The sequence below is a fragment of the Leptonotus elevatus genome, chromosome 3 (assembly GCF_054856555.1).
Source record: "Leptonotus elevatus isolate MCC_2025b chromosome 3, RoL_Lele_1.0, whole genome shotgun sequence".
NCBI lineage: Eukaryota > Metazoa > Chordata > Actinopteri > Syngnathiformes > Syngnathidae > Leptonotus > Leptonotus elevatus.
The window spans coordinates 16,725,970-16,744,402 of record NC_141241.1 but is presented as its reverse complement, the minus strand read 5'-3'; the positions used below and the strand labels follow the sequence as shown (position 1 = coordinate 16,744,402).

Below are 18,433 nucleotides of genomic sequence, written 5' to 3'. Positions count from 1 at the left end.
ATAAAACATTTAATTGTTTGACAATATTGATAGAAATAGAAAAGGATAATAGAAAGTTGACATTAATTTCATGCAATTTTAGGAAAATTGCTATACAGTATTGGGATATATAGGTATTTCTTTAAAATGATCTGTCATTGTTTTTGTGGATATTTTATGTATCAAAAGTATGAGTGGTATCGGTGCTTGGTATCAGTAAAAAGTGGTATCGAAGGTCCCTAGTCAAGTCAAGTCATCTTTATTTATATAGCACTTTCAAACAGCCTTAGCTGTCACAAAAGTTTGAAGGCATCAACATGTGAATGGAAAAAAACACATTCATGTAAATGAACAGTTTGAGCTAATTTGGCTTGTGAAGTTTCAAATAAAACAGAAAATGCCATTTGCTTTATAAAGAGATACAACTAGATATTAATGACACGACTGGAGTGACTTTGCAAGGCAAGAGACATTTAATTAGAGAAGAAACTCACCCAGTGCAGGGGTCAATGCAGCCATGCTGGGATCTAAAGAAAAGCCCCCCATCAGGAACTGGGCTTCAGGTCCCGTTGGGTCAATCTTGAGGCCTGGTGGTAGGCTCATGTTCTGCGTCAGGTAATACTGGTAGAGCTCAGCCTCGGAGGGCGAGGGCATGGCTCCCATCGCCAGTCGGCCGTGTTGCATCTGAGTCACGTTCTGCTGGAGGAGCATCATGTTGTGCATGTGCTTCTCGCTGGTCATGTGGATCCGGAGGTTCCGCGCCACGTTGGTTTCGTAGTCGCATACCTCACAGCGCCAAGTGGGTTTGCTCTTTGGCTTGGTCGGTGAGGGGGCCCCGCACGGTCCACTTACATGGGCGGAGGACTGTGTGGGGTGGTGGTGGGCGGGGTGGTGGCTACTGGCCTGGGTCACCGAGGGCACGGCCACCACGCCAACCGGGCCGTGTCCGAACACCTGCTCCTGCGCCGATCCGATAGAGCCTCCATTCTGGAGCGTCTGCATGTTGTTTAAGTGTTTATCCGACTGCATGTGGATGCTTAGGTTCCCCTTGGTGGTCGTTGAGTAGTTACACACCTGGAGAACATTGGCAAATCAATCACATAAGAATCAATGCAAGCAACAACAGCGGTGCCTGCCCTTAAGATATGAGTTTAATTTGTTTTGTGACCATAACTCAAATCATATTTCCCTATGGAAATGAATGAAAATGCCATTAATGTGTTCCAACCTCCCCATAAAACAAACTAAAAAAATTATTATTATTGTGTATTTTCATGATCCATAATACAGTATTGTACTCCTAGTTTGACCACTTTGGCCAGCTGAGGGCAGTATACGACAGACAGACAGACAGACAGACAGACAGACATACTGTTCATTGAGGCCATATTATGAATCCACTTGAGATCTGTGTCGCCCAGCTGTAAAATGATTGGCTGCTGCATGCAGTCCTGCCTGGGTGCAGCAGCCAATCATACTACAGCTGTGTCGTGCCTAGAATTCAAGTGGACGTCACACCACCTCAACTCCTCCCTAATCACTAATAGTTGTTCTGTAGAAGATATAGGATACATTGAATGTGAGTGCTGTTATATTATCGGTGTACGTTGTTTCAATCTGTTGCTTAAAGGGTTAAAGGACCGCAAAACTGATGCTAATAAGTGTTAGCATTACGCTAGTTGTTAAAGTGACAGTGTGTAGAATTACTCAATGTTTCAATGTTCATTAAAAACCCACTATTAAAAACCCACTATTAATTTCAATAATATGCAATATGAACGTAAATATTTTTTTTTAAATAAGCGTCGGTCACTAATTATTTTACCTAGGTTACAGGAGGCTGACATGTATTGCCACCATCTTTCTGCTACGGATCACTGGAGAAGAACTTCGCAAATGTAGTAATAGGTGGTAGGCTTGCAAAGTGTGGTCTCCCTGAGGCACCGTAGTCCACATGCTTCAAAATGCATGCACTTTGAACTTAGGTTGCTGCATTCTATTAGTTCACTACTAGATGGCACAAAATTGTACACACTGTCACTTTAAATACAATATATATTCAGGCCTAAAAACTTTTTTATTTAGAAAGACCTACAACTCTTAATTATTAAAACGATTTTAACTTTTTTCTGTAGCACTTTGAAATTGCGCTGATGAAAAGTGCATTACAAATTGCAATTATTATTATTATTATTATTAATAGAATAAAATGTGTAATTCTCTTTTGTTTTGTGTTTAGTTTGACAGTAAACTTTTCAAAAATCGTTTTTCAACAATCGTTCACTCTTTTTGTCAAGTTGTGTTGACTGCCACTATACAACCATGGTGTCTTAAATTTGTGCTCTTAAGTCAACGCAACAAAATCATCCAAATGACAAAAATAATTTAAAAATCTTTTATCTCAAGACATCATTGTACTTTAAAATTTAAACAACATGGGAAGAAAAAAAAGGTTAAAACATGGCAAAAACTTTATTAGATTCTTCTTCAGAAGTTTAATATGTGACGTACCTCGCATCGGAAAGGTTTGTATCCACACGTATAGCTTTCTCCACGCGCCAGACGAGGATGACTTTGACCGCTGTTGCAGTACATACAAGAACCTCCGGAATCTGGATGCTTTTCTTTCATGTGAGCCTCCAAAGTCTGTTGATATTTGTAATGCCAGTTGCATTTGGGACACTTGAGTGTCTTGCATGAGTTCCGCGAATGCATCATGGTCATGTGACCACCCAAAGAGCGCGAGGAACCAAGAACGGTGTCGCATTTGGGGCATTCCACCCCGCTTCCGACACTGCCACCGAGCCCGTGGTTCTGCAAACAGTCGTTCACACCTGGCATGTCACAGGAACCACCGGCTTGGGGGTGAATGTGTCCATGAGATGATGAATGCAGGTGATGATGATGGTGGTGCATGTGGTGTTGCTGCAGAAGGGATCCATTTTCCTCCTCTTCCTCAGCCGGGCAATCATTTGGTTCTGGAGCTGTGGCACTATCTCGATTGGCACTTTCGTCAGCAGCAGCGTTGGAGGGCAGAGGTGAGGAGGAAGTGCCAGCAGTGTCCTCCTCACTTTTTCTGACGTTGGCTGCCGCCATTGCCATGGGAACGGTAGTTCCCTGGCAGTTAAAGCTCAGAGGGAGCTCTGAGGATCTCCCCCCACCTTCTGTAGCTGAAACCTCCTCCTTGACAGAGGAAGGAGTGGAAGCAGGGGATTTGCTGTTGCGTGTGTAACTGAGCGCAGGGGTGCAGGCAAAAGGCTGGAGAGTGCTACTAGGCATTAATAAAGGAGATTTGGAAATGCTTTGGTTTGAGATAGCTGGTTCCCCTGCATCACCTCCACCACTGCTACTATTAACACCACTGGTCACTACAGCGCCTTCTGCCTCCACCCCATCTTCTTCCCCTAATAACGGCTCCCCTTCCTCTTCTTCCGAAACCCCCACCAGGCTTGATAGCTGTGTTGTACTGCTATGGCCCCCACTGCCCCCATCCTTCCCCTTGTAAGCCAACTCTTTCCCACTAGGCTCCTCTGTTCTCCCCCCATGTAAAGACGGGGCATTGGAGTCTTTGGCAGAGCCTGGGGTTGAGGGAAGAGTGGCTACTTTGGGAGTGCCCAGCCTTCCCAGAGACAAGACCGAGCTTAGCGGGGTTTGCTGCTGCTGCTGTTGTTGCTGGAGGCTAGCGTCAGGGTCTTTGTTCAGGAGCGTCTCACTGCCTCCGCTGCTGCTTCCAGGCTCCAAATGGACACCACTAAATGTGCCGTAAAAGCTCTGGCCAGAGTTCATAGGAAGCAGGGGAGGTGGCACAGGAGTGCTCTTGTTTTTTGGTTCCAAGAAGCTGATGAGCGGCTCTTTGTCTTTCCCGATCCCCTGGATGATAGCAGATGCGTGGTTGTCCCCTAATAGACGACGTTCGTCCTCACACAGCGTCATGCGGTGGTCATGGACAGCATGGGTGGCAAAGGAACGTGCGTAACCAAAGGACAGCTTGCAGAGAAAACACATGAGAATTGGCTTTCCCTTGCCATAGAGGGCCAAACCATCAAATTTAGAGAAATCCACATTGTTAGGAACATCTTTGGAAACACAGGACTTCTTGGCAGACCCATCACTGTTCAGGTAATCCTTGTTACTTTTGTGCCGCACGTCAAATACACGAAAACTGTGCAGGACAGGACTGAGGCCTGCCATGGATGAGGTATTGGAGAAACCTTGGTCTGAATTGCCAAACCACTTCCCAAAGGACGAGGCTATGTGGAACGTGTTGATGATCTGAGGGTAGACCGAGGATGACGTCCCAGCAAGTTCCCCCGGTTTCCCCCCGCTAGTGAGAGAGTTTGTGGGCAGCAGGCCGGGAAGCATGCTCCCACCACCTTGGATGAGCTGACTGAGGCTCTCGACGATGTAGGCCGAGCCGTCCGGTTGGTAGACGATCTCTCCAGCCAAGTTCTCCACGTCACTACTCTCTTCTTCTTCTTCTTCCTCTCCTTCCTCACTTCCACTCTCAGGCCCACCTTGCCGTCGTGTGGGCTGATGACGCAGAAGAGTGGGCATTCCCCCTCCGCCTTGAGCCATCACTACCCCGGGAAAGGGTTGAAGGCTCGGGAAACAGCTGTCGATTTCCATTTCATCCAAGTCCTCCGATTCTTCCTCTTCCCCGCAGCTCAATCTGTCCCGCTCGTCTCCCTCACGGCCCTCCCGATTGGAATGCGGCTGACCGGTGGCAGGGCTATCCCGGTGAGCCTGGCTCGATGTTTGTTTTGGCTGGGACTGCAGGGACTGTAGTTCTCTCACCTCGTCATGAAGAGCGCAAGGGTTTGGGGCTTGAGAAGGATACGGAGCAGAAAACGACAACGGGTCCAGGGAAGGGGCCTGGTTGGCGCAAGGAAGCTGCAAGCTAGGGTGATCGTTCCAGGGATGTGGATGTTGCTGTTGCTGTTGGGAGGAGCTGAGCCCATCGTCTGTCCCAGAAAACACGGGAGACTCACAGCTTTCCATGCTGATGCCTACATGAGGCGGTCATCGCATCCAGGCCTGAGGACACACAAAAATTAAACATTAGATTTGATTGTCTTGTTTTTTTTGGTGTTTTTTGGTGTTTTTTTGTTTTTGCTGTACGAGAAAAACTTGTAATTGCACATCCACTACAGTAGGTGGCAGTGGCAGTCTCATTGTCATTAAGTGTGCAAGGAGTGTTAACTCCTCTGCAGAAGTGTACTGACAGCAATTTTACAGACAAATCATACTAGTTGTAGTTGTGGCGGAATGTTAGAGGGTGCAAAATATTTTCTTCTTCCTGGAAGGGGCGTAACAAAAAATACTTGAGGAGCACTGGTATAGCTGTACTAGATCTGTATAGAGATACACACAGATGCACGATCGGAGGTGCAAGGCGGTCTACAATTGTCCTCGTCGCGACTACATCATCCGCAAGGGGAAATCTGTATAAATGACTTTTGTGTATTTCTGGTATTTCTGCAAGGTCAAGAAGCTTGGGGCATGCGATTCGACCAACCTAATTTTAATGCAAATGAGGGAAGCTGCTAAGAATGGCCAGGACTCGGCTACTTTCCATCCCACAATGGCACAACCGCACAGTTATGCCCAATTCTACCTGTGCAAAGTCTAAGAAAATACAAAAAAAAGAAAAAAGAAAATGCTTTGCACTAGACTTGCGCTGAGATTGAAAATAGGGCCTTTAATGTTCAAAACAAGAGTCTATTTACTTTCTATTGAGATAAAGTTTAAAAGGGACAGTACTGTATATATGAAGAAAATAAAATGTATTCTAGAAAAATAGACAAATGTGTTCATTACGCAAAATTAAGCACCGAAACAATAGAATGATTCATCTTCCTGCCATATCAGGAAGGTACAATCTTTTATCTTCACTTTCTAAACAACATTCTTAATATTATATGCTGCAAATTCTACATCTATTTTTAATTAACTTGCAGTCAAAAAAGGAGAAACAGCACAGTGTAATGGATCAAATAGATGTGAGATAATTAGACGCCATCGCATCAGCACTGAACATTTACATAACCTGTAGAAAAAGTGAAAGCTGCGGCTAAAATTAAAGTTATTCACTGTATCACCATTCACACTTCAAAATGGAAATCCTAAGACACATATTAACTATAGCAATCAAAGCATTTTCTATAAAAACTTCCATGAGGCTGTGTTATGGTCTTGCCTCCGCAATTCAGCCTCATGACTAAACAATACAACCATCCTCCAACCCTGAAAAAAAAAATGGTAGCTAAGCTTTTGGGATCTGGCTATGCCCCGAGCACCAGACACGGGTTTCAATGTAGAGCACAGAATAGATAAAATGATAACTCTAGATACTGCTGAGCTAATACTTTTTATTAAAGGATGCAGCCAGCATTGATTAAAGGGGGCAATCGGGCTAAAACCAATAACTCTTTGCTGCCCTTTAACCCCCCTGTGCTGCATATTACATGAGCAAAGTTTCCCAGCACCAAGCCTGCCGTCATCCCCCGGCTGATTAGCACATTCATTGCTTGCACTTGATTTATTTACTTATTTACTTATGGATGCAAATTCTAGTTGTGGATTCTACCCCCACACCCAAACATATAAAGCAGTGAGGGAGAGGAGAGATTGATAATGTCTGTCTCACTTTTCATGAATGTCTGATGAGGCGCTCAGCCACACAACATACCTGAAATCTTTCATACACACCAAAAAAATATATTAATTTTTAGCAATAACACGGAATATTATGAGGGCAAAGACAATACAGAATTGATGAAAGGAATAACTTATAGAAATACAGCACGGGCCCCTTTCAATAATGATGCAGAGAGAGAAGCCAAAAACGGATATTTTCTGTGTGGTCTACTTCATTATTATTTTGTTTACACTCAACAGAAGTTCACAACCGTGGCCCTTGAATTGAATAAAAACACACTGTCAGGCTTTTTAGCCCTACTTGCTTAATATGGCAAAATATGATTTCGGGATATCTGCCTTATTGAATGTGGGAACTACTGGTCGGCATTTATTATCCACTGGATTAATAAGCAGCTATGGGCTTCGCACGCAGTCAAACTAATGGCAAAAGGGAATTGAAAGGAACACTGAAAATAAATCTGCTTGTCTAGACAGTTACTCTTCTTGAAATTATATATTCATGAATTAAATGACCAGAATAATTTGTTAACCACTTCATAATGTGCACTACTGCCACCTAGAGGATGGAATGGAACATTATCCACAACATACCCCGCTATTTCCCGATCAATTTCTGCATTGTAGTATTACGTCATATTCCACGACTAGCATTATTGATCAGCTATGCTTTAGCACTAAGGAACTTTTCAACCTTAATAAAATATTTTCATAACTTTTTTGATAAAACATGGACTTAAAACTAATGGTACCTTGCTATGGACTGAAGGGGTCTGTATCATTTTTGCTGACACAAAGCAACTTTGAGGAGGATGGTAGGAACACTGCCACACAAAAAACTACAAATGTGCCCACCACTTTATGGCATACATCACTTCCCCCTTTCCCCATTTGTTACTAAGACAGAAGTCAATTTGAATGCCGACGCACAATTACTGCTTTCCTGAAAGTATACTTGCCCAAATGTTGCGGAGCAGACCGGGAGAGTTGTTGTTGTCTTGAGTCTTGCATAGTGGAATATGCATTCCCGTCTTTTTATACAATACGACCGTTCCTAGTAGGCAGCCCTTCTATACCCTTATGTAGTCTTACTGTACTACATTACTGTATTTTGGATTGTGTACGTGTTAGTCAGACTTTTTGTAACGGACGAATCACGAAAACTGATGTTCCACTCTACATCAAAGTGATGCAATATAGGATCTGAAGTCTCCATAGCAACTTGAGCTGTCTTTTATGCATCCAGAGCTTGACGGAATCTCACTCGATCTCACTTCAGTTATCTTTTCGAAATACTCTGAGTTGCCAGTGAGCCCCCCTCCTCCTCTCTACACTCTGGCGTAAACACCCAGCGCTGTTCTTTCCTCAGACTCACCACCACCATGGCTATTTCTGTTCCCCCACACTGATATCTCCTTCTGAAGATCATTGATTTTACGGGAAGCCCTGTTTACAGGCTGAGTGCCATCGACCTGAGGTGACTTTTTGCCTCCTGCAGTCTGAACAATACTGAAGTACCTTTATGCCTGCATGAGCAAAATGGTTGAGCAAATAATTACAGCTGCAATAAACAACAATGCTGTACTGTATCTGCGTGTGGTTAATTGACAGTTTCACAGGGGTAAATCTGCACAATTAAATCAACCAGAGCGCCAAGACTGTGTGCTGTGTATAGGTTGATAAAAACAGCCTGTTGTTACTTCAATTACAGTTCAATCACTGACCACAACATTAGTACTGTCTTGATCTACCATGGTACCGGTTCGGTTATTGTTTTCTAAAGTAAAAACAGATGTTTGCAAATGTCTTCTTTCATGAAGGACTACAGAAATCACTGAACAATTACTGTTGATATGCTGAAATCTAAGGATTTGGAAAATTTTGAAACATTTAAAAATGGCTCTAAATGATGACACGATTATTAAAATAGTTGTCGATTAAATTGATAATCATTTACTTGTAATACTTAATCGATTAAACAGCTGTACACAACATTATGTACACTTGGACCATTTTATGGGATAATCATAGACTGTAAATGTTTGTATTTTGGGTCAAAGTACAAAAGTATCACCAAGAAAATATTACCTAGGTACTTATGAAAAGGAAAAAAAGGCTATAGATGGATCATTCTCAGTTTTTGTTGAACTGCTGTTATACTCTTGAAATTTAGCTGCATGAGTATTTTTTAGCCCTATGTTAGTTTATGTTGTTGTACTCGATCTTATTAAATGTGTAGGTGTACCTAAAAGTGTCTGCAGAGTGTAATAAAGGGAACATGTCCATTGTTGCATACTGTGCAATAGGTACACTAAAACAAGTGTGTCATCATTTTTTCTCTAGCCTACAAGCCCTTAATTAAAACTGTTAGTGATATTGGTATATACAGTATAATGTAAAAAAAAAAAGTGACCTTTTGACATATGTTAAATAGTACAACACGCTGATGTTATTATAAGCCATTCATTGGAACTAACTTAGCAGATAAAGCCCAGCTCCGATTTGCCTGAGGAGTACAATGGTTCCCCCCATCAATGAGCATGTCCCTAGTGCAACATCAAAGGCCTTCCCCTGCTTTATCAATAAGAACCCTTCCTTCCCACATCTTCCTGTAACTTGCTTAGCGTTCGCGCCATTGATTTTCCAATAAGCGCCCTTTACCCTGCGGTGGCTGGCCAAGCTCACTGAAGGCTCAGAGACCAGACACACAGACACAACATTAAAGAGGGACACAAATGCACATTTGGCATTGTTAGGAGTGGGGATGCTCAGATACCATTTGTATTTTAGACCCAGTAGAAGTACTTTTATTTGAGTGCTTACCAATACCAAGTAGAGATATTTGACAATGCCGTTAAGTATTGCAATTATCATGAAAATGTGTTTTATTTGAATCAAATATTGTCCAGAATCACAAATAAAACTTTTATTGACAATGGCACGTTTCACTCAAGGATGCTCACAAGTGGTGCACAGGTGCGCACTGAACATATTAAATTCACACCAGATTTAATTCTGCAACTGTGCATTTGTGTGCAAAGTACTTCACATTTTCTTTGTGATAGACTGTTTTTCAGCAGTTTTCAATCTCTTGAGTGAATGTACTGAATGGAATCACTTTAGAGGAACTGATTCGTTCCTTTCTCAGTTCAGTCCGCGAGTTGATGACAAGTCAGTGGATTTCATGGGTGTCTCGGTCTTACGTAAACAGTACGTCAAAATGTGCCTTGACATGAGACTGATCTATGGTGCAAAAAAAGATCAGGCAGCTGATCACGTGATTTCATATTTGAGTTCATTCAGTTAGGTCGGTGTGATTGGGAAAAGGCTGGTCAAGTGGTATCCGTGTCGTAGCATTGGAGCATATTTTTGTGTGTGAGTAGGAGTGCCAACGTACGGTATTGGCACCGATACTTGGTGCATGCCTAGTTTGGATTCTTCTAGCTGACTTTCACTTTGTTGATGTAGCCTGATGTAGATATTTGATGCAAACTCATAACATTATCACCTACTTCCTTTGGCATTCCACTCTTATTTGTCCAGAAAACACCCAGTGGCGAAAAGACGCATAACTAAACGTCGTTTTCTATTCTTGTCAAAGGACATAAGGACGAGAAGGGGGGTTTACATAAAGCTTTGAAGGCAGGTGGCAACAAGATTTTGCGCTAAAACAGACCCTGAGATCGGCCAAGGAATTCAGCTTTTCTCCTTAACTATTATCTCTCATTGTGAGTTCAAGCTTGTTTGGGTTCTGTACAGTTCTACATGAGTGCAAACGCACTGGTGATATGACATCATCTCAAGCTTATATTCAAAAGAAAATTACTTCTTGTGTACATGACATAATGCCATGATAGAAAGTCACTTTTAGTTGCGCTTATTGACACAGTCAGTACGCGCAGACGCCGGCCTCCTGCTCTTCCTGTCTTGTTTGACCGAGACGTTTTGTCTGCCTCTTAGACTTGTTTGGTGCCTCCGAGAGATTAAAGCTTTTCCCTCCTTTAAACAGGTGTCGCTGAGCCAGGCACAGTCTCAGAGACAAGCATTATATCAGCTGGCCCATCTGCGACTTACCGTCTCCAGACAATCCCGTAGCTCATCAGTTACCACTGCTCTTCATTGAATTACACCATCTTGATTTTAAAGGCCAATTCTGTTTTCTGTAAGCAGTGGATGCAACCATAGTGGTGCATACTGTATCTGTAGCACTGGACAAGTATCATCCTGTACACTTCTCATTACTTTAGGTAGCTTATACTGTAGCTGTAAGGGGAATGATGGGTATACTCTATACTGTAGCTACAATGATAGCCACTTTTATGTCTGACTCATCGGGAGCCTTTGGAGGTCAAATGCCATGTTTCCATTGACATAGTTTGTTCAGTGAGAAATTCTGGTGTTGAGATATGAGGAGTCATTTGTTTAAAGCAACACTAAGGAACTTTCAGTTTATGGTGATTATGGCGGCGCCATATGGACAAAAGAGGAATTGTTATGCCTGAAGGAAGACCACACTTCCCATGAGGACAAGCATATTGCGTTGTTTTTTAGCTCACGCCAGCAAGTTGATCCATGACTGTCCTTTTTTCCAGGTAGCTTCCCATTTTTCGTTTTTCTTTTTTGTCTCCTCAGACAAAACTTTTCAGTTGGTTTGCAGCTTCTGCCAGGAAAGCAGTAATTGTGCGTCGGCATTCAAATTGACTTCTGTCAAAACAGTAAAAAATAGGAGACAACGTAAACTGTTTCTCAGCATTAAGTGTACTGGCCAGAGAGTGGAAATGATTACCTTGGCCAAGGAGTTTATGTGCTTGTTTATATGTAAGAAAGATTACACATGAGTTTGGGTCCAGCATCTATAGTAACCATTTTTTCGGACTATAAATCATTCCGGAGTCGCACCAATCAAAATAGCAAAAAAAACAAAACAAAACAAAAAAACACATCACACTGGATATAAGTTGTATTCTTGAAAAAAATTGATTTTACAAAAAACGGTAACAAGATCAATAGAGCTCGGACTCACACCCAAAATTTTGAGAAAAAAAGAGTTTTGGTTGGATTATCATTACAAGATGAAATGTCTGTTCTTCGGTGGTGACTCGAATTAAGATAATAATTGGCAAATCTGAATTTTCTGATTTAAATCATAATACATCATTGACTACTGTCGCACACACTCAATTTCAGATGGTGGCAGTAATGCACCAAAGGTTTTTGCCAACTACCAAAAGAAAAACAAAGAAATAGAAGAAGTAATGAAAAAAATTGTCATGGCAACTAACATGGGTCGTTAGTTTGTTGTCACATCTCATGGAAACAAATGAAGGGACCGTCTATCTTGCTACTTTAGCATAAATTTAGCAACAACAATTTGCACCAAAAGGCCGACCAGGATTCTCAGGACCAGCTAAACGATGAAAACAAGCACGTCATAGTCCGCAAAATGTGGTACATCTTTTTATTTCAAGAATATTTTCCCACTTATGCAAAAACAATCGCAACAATCACATTTTAGTATACGCAATAAAGTTGTACAATTTGGTGCTGGTCCAAATGATTCATATTTGGCTTTAGCAGAGGCCTGGGCTCTAATGCCTGCCATTGTAGTTTATGAGAGAAGCATTTACTGCATTTGTCATCACACTTATTGTATCTGTCATAAGACACATTTGAGAAGGTAATAAGATGTTAGTTTTAATGTGTTCCATGATTGGGACCTGATCAGAACTCAAAACAACCTCAAGGAGTAATTTCTACTCACGGCTGTTTCCCCGGTTTCTTTTGGTGCGATCGAAGCGGCGTGCTGGTGTAATTAGAAGTAGTTAATTAACTCTGGGTTAATTACTGGGTTCTGCAGCGTGCAAGTGAGAGACTTGGCGGGTGGCAAAGCAAATGGAAGCGGTATACACACAGCAAGAAGCTCTACAATTAGCAACCAGCACAAAGGGGGGCTGCTTCGCTCAGATAATTTCACTCACCGAGGAGATGGTGAGAACAGTCCAAGTAGATTATACAAATTTGTTGCATGTTTTAGCAATTATTGTGAAGGCCAGTCATCAACTGTATGCATCATTTATTTTATAAATTGGAAACAACGAAATCATTGTATACGTTTTGTTATTTGCTACTTGGTGTAAGAAGGCAGATGACCAAGACGGAGAAAATTGTGTGACAAAAAAAAAAATCTGATTAGTAAGATAGGCATCACAATTTGAGCCCGACAGACATGGACTGAAGGATTTGCTCTAGTCTAACGTGGAGCCTCTCATCAATTAGCATGCACTGCTGACTTTCCCATCATTTGGAATGCACAAACTCTGGGAAGACACTCACGACTTTGTACACTGCCCTGCCACAGTAGCACTATTCTAGCCGAGCAAATATGATGCATCTTGGGAGAATTACTACAATACACACCAAGACAACCAGGAAAGTGAGCGAGTAAAATGGACACATACAAGAAGATTTGAAAATGAGGGAAGAAAAGAGCTAGAAGGTCAGAGATGAAAGGGGAAGAGTAGCTGATCATAGTGTGTGAGCCCCAGGTCTTTCATTTCGACTAATTATAAAATCTGCCCCTATTTATATCTGCTGGAAGCAAACATTCTCTCATGAGAGGAAATATGCTAAAAGCTTTAAAAGCTTCTGTTTGCACTCACTCAGTTTCATTTTCACCACAGAAACAACATGAGGGTGGCAGTGAGGGTGAACCCAAGGTCAACGGAGCACACACACATCAGCATGCACTGGAAAACATCACCAAGGCGTGTATGGTAAAAATATGAAGTATGCAATTGCAAAATGATACATGTGTAAAGTGCCGCCTAAAAACAACTGTGAGACTTGCACACACCTTCCAGCAGGGTGGTAGTTAAGGAAACCACAAACACAGTGGTTGCAATGATCAATACCCTTGAAATATTAAACCATATGAAGCCACAATATTGATTAGGAGACCAATAATAAAATGTTTTACTTATGACTATTGTCGGAGTTTAGGAAAATGTTGAAGATATCAACAGCTGTAGCTGCATCCCCTGCAACCACATTTTTTAAAGTTAAGTTAAGTTTTTTTTCCCCTTCCTGGTGGATGGATTCATAATATGATGAACATAAGTGTAATATATATATATATATATATATGCCAAGGTCAAAGTGAAGAAGAGTATGCTTTCATAATTTGCCTCTTAATTTACTCTTCAAGGTAGATCATGCACCGCTGTGCTCCAGCCTAACTTCTGCTAAAAGTGTACTTTACAACTTAAGTACATATTCTGCTGTTTCCCGAACCTACATTTCACATTAGCTTAGCAGTTAGCATGTATTCACCGTCTTCTGTTCTCTTCTTGCATGGTGTGTACATGATGACTCTTTGTCCTTATTTAGAATACAATACTTGTCAGAAGTCTAACGTAACTGTGAGGAATAGTGACTAGCTAGCAAGCTCATAGCTAGCGCGGAGCAAATTAGCTTAGCATCTAACATTCCCGGATAGTTTCTGAGCCGCTGGAAAACCTGGGAGGACGGGTAACTGCTAGACACACATAAAGCTGGCAGCTCATCCAGCTCTATGGTCAAATGTACTTGAAGCCATTTTCAAATTGAGGCAGCAACATAAAAAACTAATGTTGACTTGATTGGTCCGTAGAGTACAAATCTATACTGGCTACCACATACCATATACATATCATTGATTTCATTCATGCACTGTATGCTAATTGAGAGGTTACTGTTTACAGTGTCTGTGTATGTGAACCTAGTGAAAGTGTGAAAGCAAAGCATTTGTTTCTTGTAAGAATTTTTGTTTTTTGATCATCTGGAGAACACAACAAACATCCTGACTGGCTATGGTCCTGAACAGGGATCATGCCCTGACAGACAGAAAGGGGACATGGATAACGTGTCTATAATCCTACACCTCTTTGTGTAATCTGGAAAACAAATACCTTAGTAATGACCCGGTCTTGCACCTGGTAAAACACTGTGTTCACTGGCACTTTGAATAAGACAAACAAAGCACTCTCAAGGGGACACCGGTTATGAGAAAAACCCTTCGTTACACAAAGCGCCCATGTATTGATTACAAGCATCTACTGTATGCTGGTGTAAAGTCAATTTGCAAATGAACATGTGGGCGGACATGTCACCAGCGTGAGCCTTTGGCCTGGTCTTCACTTTTAGGTCTCAGCCTCAGCAGTGTGATGATCCCATTTAGGAGGCATGTGAAGACCAAATGAGCGAAAAGGCAGCCTAATGTGGTTGGAAGCTGTCTAGGGTGAGAGCAGAGATGCGGAAAGTTGCACAGTGTTTAAGTGTGGAAAAGGCTCAATTACTATCTTTTTGGTTGCGCACTGATACTGAGAGGTGGTGAAAACTTATGCACAAATGTCAAACACACACAGTGTACACCAGGGATTAGAGGGTGTCCTCGTGCAAACATTCAGTGGAAATTATTTATTTGGGGGGGGGGGGGGGGATGCATGAAAGCCATTGGTGAGCTGGCCTCTAATTCTAGAGTAGGATATCCTGGATAAATAATTAGAGGGCTTTTTTGACGACCTTGCACAGCCAAACCCTTTGCTCTCTCTGTGACATTTGCTAAAGTCATTAATGACAAAGACTTAGAAAGAAAAGCTGAAATATGTTCACCACAGGAGGGGGAAAAAATGGTTGTTCACAAGGCCGGTTTTAAATTATTTTTAAATTTGCTTTCTTAGCAAGAGTTCTTATAATGACGACTTGAATGCACATAATGCTGATAGCATGGTTATTTTCATACCATAGCAGCATACTTCTCCACTTAGCACTCACACTTGAACACAGGGAACCCTGTAATTAGCTGTACAATCATAGTATTGCATTTATCAAATGCATTTATTCCTCAAGGAAAATACACTTAGCATTTACTACAGTATGTAATACTACATTTGCATGCATTTGACATGCTCGTGGGATGGAAAATCTTTACAGCGACAAATTATGAACCAATGTGAGCAACTCTTACAAAGAGGGATTGTAAAGTAAAGCATACACACTGATGTTCCTTGGTAGTGCAGTGACAAGGATGTAACAACTGGGGAGGGGGGTGAGACTTTTACCGTAAATGTATAAAAGTCAGCCCAGAGGGGTACTTGTGAAAGATACGTCCACAAGACTGCATGACGAATACCAAACGGCAACTGTCCACGACGCTCTTAAAACCCTTGAGTGAACAAAACCACTAGTTTGTCTTCTAATGAAAAGAGGGATAAATGTGACTAAAAGACAACAGGCCCGTTTGCCCGTTAGTCATTTTAAGCGTTCATGTGCGCTAAATCTAAGTCCTGTTCCCAGTAGGAGACCCCCGGGGAGACCTCGTCTAACATGAGGGAGAGCTGCTGCCACGCGACTACAACTGAAACCGACTAACCCAATTCTGAAATGCAAATGAAAACAACGAAACAGTTCATTCTAGCTCAGGAACGGGACACTTAAATGATGGAGGGGAAAACAAATTTTCATCAGTGGTTTTGTGGGTTCACACAGGACTGTACACTTCTAACCACTTCTAACGAGGACACAATTTGAAGTATGGATTAAATGACAACAAAATACACATTTTAGTAACTCCTCACATGCTTTCAACGAACTATCAACAGTTCTTGTAGAGGTGTGGAATCGCTACTTGGACAATTTTTTAGACTTAGGTTGAAAACGTTGATGGCCGAGGGTGTTAAGACAAACATATTTGAATTTTAATTTGGTCATCATACAACCTGCTTCCTATTTTATTTTTTATCTACTAACCTCGCAAAAAATGATCGCTGCAAATCCGTGAATACTTGATTCGTGATGCTGCCAGTCCTTTCTGTTGATTGATGCTATCAATCGACGTTGTTCGTCTTCATTAGTAGGCATGTGATAAAAAGCAACATTTGGTTTGCTCCTTTGTCTGTCTGTATAACCGACCGCACAGCAAGATATGACCATTTTATAAAATAATCGATCAGATAAAGGACTTTACGCTGTATGAGGTTCAATGGTTACATTACAGGCAAGTGGTTCTTTTGCTGTCCAGTGTCCCCAAGGGGGCGTTCCCATGAAGGCTGTGACGTCACGTGCAAAAGGTCAATACAGAAGGCTTTGATGCAGCTTCTCCACTGCAGAGAACGGTTGAATTTTGTTTTAGTTATTACAAAAACGGCCAGCACGTGGCAATAGAGCAAAAGAGATCAACCAGGGCCATGTTGAAAAAAAGCAGATTTGTGAATAATGATGAAACTTAACATAACGGAAACTGATATAAATATATATTTTTTCCTGATGAAAGAAGAGACTCTAATCTTTCTTTTGGTAGGTTCCATGTTTTTATAGCAATAGAACACGATATTCTGTGGGCCATGCAAAATCAGTCGAAATCCAGTAAAACAGTCGGGAGCGAAGGGGGTTGCTTCAGTGAAAATGGCTGGGAGTGAATAAGTTATTTACGAAAGAGACACAGTGGGAAGCAGTATGTCTGCCATATAGTTACAACTAAAAACAGATTTTTTTTAAATAATTTTCACAAATGAATCGCGGACCACTCCGAGTGTGGAAACGGGCCACATGGGGCTCAGCGGCCACCAGTTGCCTATCACTGTTCTAGCTATTCAAAATTAAGTAGATGGAAGGCGTGTGTGTGTGTGTGGCAAAAAGAGAGAGAAAGGAACTGGTGGCACACATCCCTCAACTGTGACAAATGGCACAAAGGTCAGGGAGAAAGCAGCTGGACAGTTGAGCACGAGACACAAATGTCAGAACGCAAATTCTCACAAGGAGTATGTGGCAAAGAATACTTTTATATTGTTTTTTAAAGGAACAATAGGAATGAGACAAATGAGAGTGAGGGAAAAGCATAAAGCAATGTGATATTTTAAGAGCATGTAAATAAATTCTTAATATTCCTCCCCCCCTCCTGCTCTGAATGTTGTGACAGCCTCAGTGGTGTGAAGCTATATTTGAGAAAGAGCAGCCCCCCCCCCCCCCCCCCCCTGTCCCTCATCTGCACAGACACATGCACACACTGCTGCCCTTGTTCATTTGCCTTAATGAAATGGCCACATGCCTCCTGTCATCCCAATGCTGCGTGCACACTGAAGCACCTGGCAGATATAAATCAGGATGAGCGAGCTGTATTTGGGAAGTGAGGCATTAAGCATGACAGGGGCTGTCAAAGTTCAGATAGCAACAACCGCGACATACAGCTCGAACCGCTGCGGAACAGACCCGGCCCCAACCAGACCTCTTATCTGCACATCTTAGGCTCGGCGTGACACAGCTGCCACATCTGGGGCCCAGCTGGGCAGCCTGCTGAGCACACGGCTCGGCACAACTCAAGTTGGCCAGGGGATCAGTTTAGCGAGCCCCCCAACGGCGCGCATCTTCCGGGGTAGACTTCCACATCCTTCAGGAAGACTTGACCCTGTGTTTGCTGCCGTATATTTTTGGCTTCCTTATCTGTGAGCTGAATTTCTAAGTGGTGTAGATTCTAATTTCAAGTAGGGGCGGGGAGATAAAAGTCGATGAGTGTGTGTATTGTTTCAGCGTAATATATGTATGTGTGTGGAATTTCAGTCATGTGAGTTCAGGGTCTGAAGGTCAAATTTTGCCAAGAGAGCCAACACATTCCTCCGAGGACAGGGACATATCTTAAGTGCGCGGGCATGTGTTTGCAAAGACTTCACTGCATGTGTAAGTAATATCTGTACAGCACTATATATATATATATATATATATATATATATATATATATATATATATATATACATATACATATACA

The 18,433-nt window shown here is 42.1% G+C and overlaps 1 protein-coding gene across 3 annotated transcripts in view; it reads right to left on the bottom strand.

Moving 5' to 3' along the window:
- The window catches only part of zfhx3b (zinc finger homeobox 3b), a 336,831-nt gene that overhangs the window by 100,722 nt on the left and 217,676 nt on the right, over positions 1-18,433 (bottom strand). For 2 of the 3 annotated variants that reach the window (XM_086070592.1, XM_086070593.1), the window contains 2 exons: positions 2,491-5,013; positions 474-1,053 (listed from right to left, as the gene is read on the bottom strand). In XM_086070592.1, coding sequence (XP_085926718.1) covers positions 474-1,053; positions 2,491-4,977 — 3,067 coding nt within the window. In that variant the 5' untranslated portion in view covers positions 4,978-5,013. Of the gene's footprint in view, positions 1-473; positions 1,054-2,490; positions 5,014-18,433 lie in introns of those variants that run through there. The other variant, XM_086070594.1, reaches the window with a different exon arrangement.